The 2,518-nt window shown below is 42.9% G+C and overlaps 1 protein-coding gene across 1 annotated transcript; it reads right to left on the reverse strand.

Moving 5' to 3' along the window:
- Nucleotides 1-655: 655 nt before the first annotated feature.
- Nucleotides 656-1,615, reverse strand: LOC126068009 (olfactory receptor 2T3-like). Its single transcript, XM_049870329.1, has one exon. The coding sequence runs from the start codon at nt 1,613-1,615 to the stop codon at nt 656-658; it is 960 nt and encodes a 319-aa protein (XP_049726286.1).
- Between the last annotated feature and the right edge of the window lie 903 nt (nt 1,616-2,518).

A 2,518-nucleotide genomic window follows, 5' to 3' on the forward strand; every position in this document is an offset into this window, starting at 1 on the left:
TATGCAACTACATTTATTTATAGCTTTATGACTTGTGAAATCAGATCAACCTATTAACACTCTTGAAATTTAATGTGGATTGATATTTGATCTGGATAGTTTTAATGGCCAAATATATTGAAAACATTGGTGCACACTTTATGAATCTCATTTACAACACTTGAACTAAAAACAAACAAACAAAATGTGTTCAGATGCACTTACTGAAGTTACAACTGCAGACACAAGAATGCAGTGACTGGCACAAGTGAACTGTGATTTGAAAACTATTGCAAAGTGAGGGAACATCCAATTCCCCTCCAGGTTTATGCTAAGATATGAAATCTTCACAGTGATCTACTTTCAGGGTTAAGAGCTTTGACTCCCCAAATCTCAAACTAAAATGGTCAATGAAGTTGGGATGGAAGATAAGATACAGGGTACTCTCTATGATCTGTCTTATGTCAACGATTGCATTAGAGACAGTGGGACTCTGAGAAACTTAAATATAAGAGATAATTCAGGATAAGTAAGCGTGGAGGAGAAATACCACATGCATGGCAGGGAAGGAAGATCTGGGACAACTTAGTGTTGGGGCCCAGGAACCAGGGAATAGAATGAGATGAGAGATAGGGAATGGAGGACAGAAGGAAGGAGAACAGGGAGATGGTCATTCTTAGGTTTTCACATTTCCAACTTTTCTCACTCTCATCCCTAATGGCATCATGCTTCTCAGAGCCTCTGTGACATCTTTGTTCCGGAGGCTGTAAATGAGGGGGTTCAGCACGGGGGTGATGATGGTGTAAAAAGCAGACACGATCATGTCCTGCTCAGCTGTGTGGTAGGATCTGGGGAGCATGTAGGTGTAGAAGGAGGCACCAAAAAAGAGCAGCACTACCACCATGTGAGAGGAGCAGGTGGTGAGGGCCTTCCTGCGGCCCTCAGCTGAATTCATCCTGTGGATGAGGTGCAGGATGAACCCATATGAGGCAGAGATGATGGAGACAGGGACGAGGAGCATAAGGACACAGCACAAATACATGAGTGTCTTGTATAGGAAAATACTAGAGCAGAAGAGCTTCAGCAGGGCTGGAGCTTCACAGAAGAAGTTCATAATTTTTCTAGAGTGACAAAAGGGGAAACTCATGGTAATAGGGGTAAGCAACAAACCATCAACTACTCCCAGGAACCAGTAGCCAGTCACAAGGATCCAGCAGACTCTCTGTTTCATGAGCAGCGGGTAAGGGAGAGGTCTGCAAATGGCAGCATATCGGTCATAGGCCATGGCAGCCAGGAGGAAAACCTCAGCTCCAGCGATGGTCAGATAGAAGAACATCTGGACCCCACAACCCAAGGGGGAAATTGTGTTATCTCCCATAACCTGGTCCATGAGCATCTTGGGGACGGTCACACATATGTACATGAGGTCCATGTGAGAGAGTTGACTAATGAAGAAATACATGGGGGTGTGAAGGCAGGACTCCCTGTGGATTAGGAGGATGAGAAGGGCGTTTCCAGTTAGGGCCATCAAGAACAAGATGAAGGACAGACTGTAGAGGAGGACTGCATGCTTTGTTGAAACAAAGAGCCCCACCAGGATGAAATCAGTGCTTGAAGTTTGATTTACTGAGCGCATGGTCCAGCTTCCAGTTTTCACCTGGGGAAGAAAATAAGGGTCATTGTTTTTAAATGTTCCCTGTATATGTTACTGACCTAACCTTTGTCCAGTAGGGCATGTGCTTTTAGCCATTTTTACAAAGTGAGATTGAACCGATATAGAATGATGACATCAAACGCCAGTGAAGCCACACCAAGAAGTGATGAGAAGCAGGGTCAGGAATCAAATACACCTGGGAGGGTGGACCCCTTGTGAGCTGTATAAAGACAAGGCATTTAAACTCTTTAAGTCTTATTTACTTCACCTAAAATTGAGAATTTTATAGGACTCACTTCATGGGAAGTTATAAAGATTAAATGAAACAATGCACATTAAGTCTTTAACACAATGTGAGTGTTAAACAGCTCACTAAAGCTCCCACTCCACTTTTAGATACAGTGGTACTCAGTAATGGTAGTAGTAGCTGACGCTAATCTCTTATTAATATCATTAATAGTACTAACATTATCATTGAAATTTTCTGAAAAGTTAGAAGTCCTTTGAAATCTCCTCAAATACCATCTAGCCATCATATCTCTCTATTAACACCCTCACCTTCACTAATACATTTCAGTTGTATTCAACTCTTCCTCACGTGATTGAGCTCAGTAAACAGCAGCACTCTGCACCAGGAGCAGAGGGGGAGCCCAGGTGCTGGGGAAGAGCAGCTCAGGGCTGCTGGGGGCAGGCCAGGAGAGCAACAGTGTGCTGGCTGGCCCTTTCATAATGGAAGTGGGGATTAATTCGGCAAATGAAAATATAATCCTCTTTCTCAATGTCAAAGAACAGAAACTGTAAATGCTGTAAATAATAAGTAGTTGGAAAATGAATTAAGTTGTTATTTGTTTTCCCTTTGCAGATACTATTTATCCCCCAAAACAG

This window comes from Elephas maximus, chromosome 2, assembly GCF_024166365.1.
Source record: "Elephas maximus indicus isolate mEleMax1 chromosome 2, mEleMax1 primary haplotype, whole genome shotgun sequence".
NCBI classification, from domain to species: domain Eukaryota; kingdom Metazoa; phylum Chordata; class Mammalia; order Proboscidea; family Elephantidae; genus Elephas; species Elephas maximus.

What these genes read in the sequence shown, in the direction of transcription:
- LOC126068009 (XM_049870329.1), bottom strand. Translation starts at nt 1,615, where the DNA reads ATGCGCTCAGTAAATCAAACTTCAAGCACTGATTTCATCCTGGTGGGG.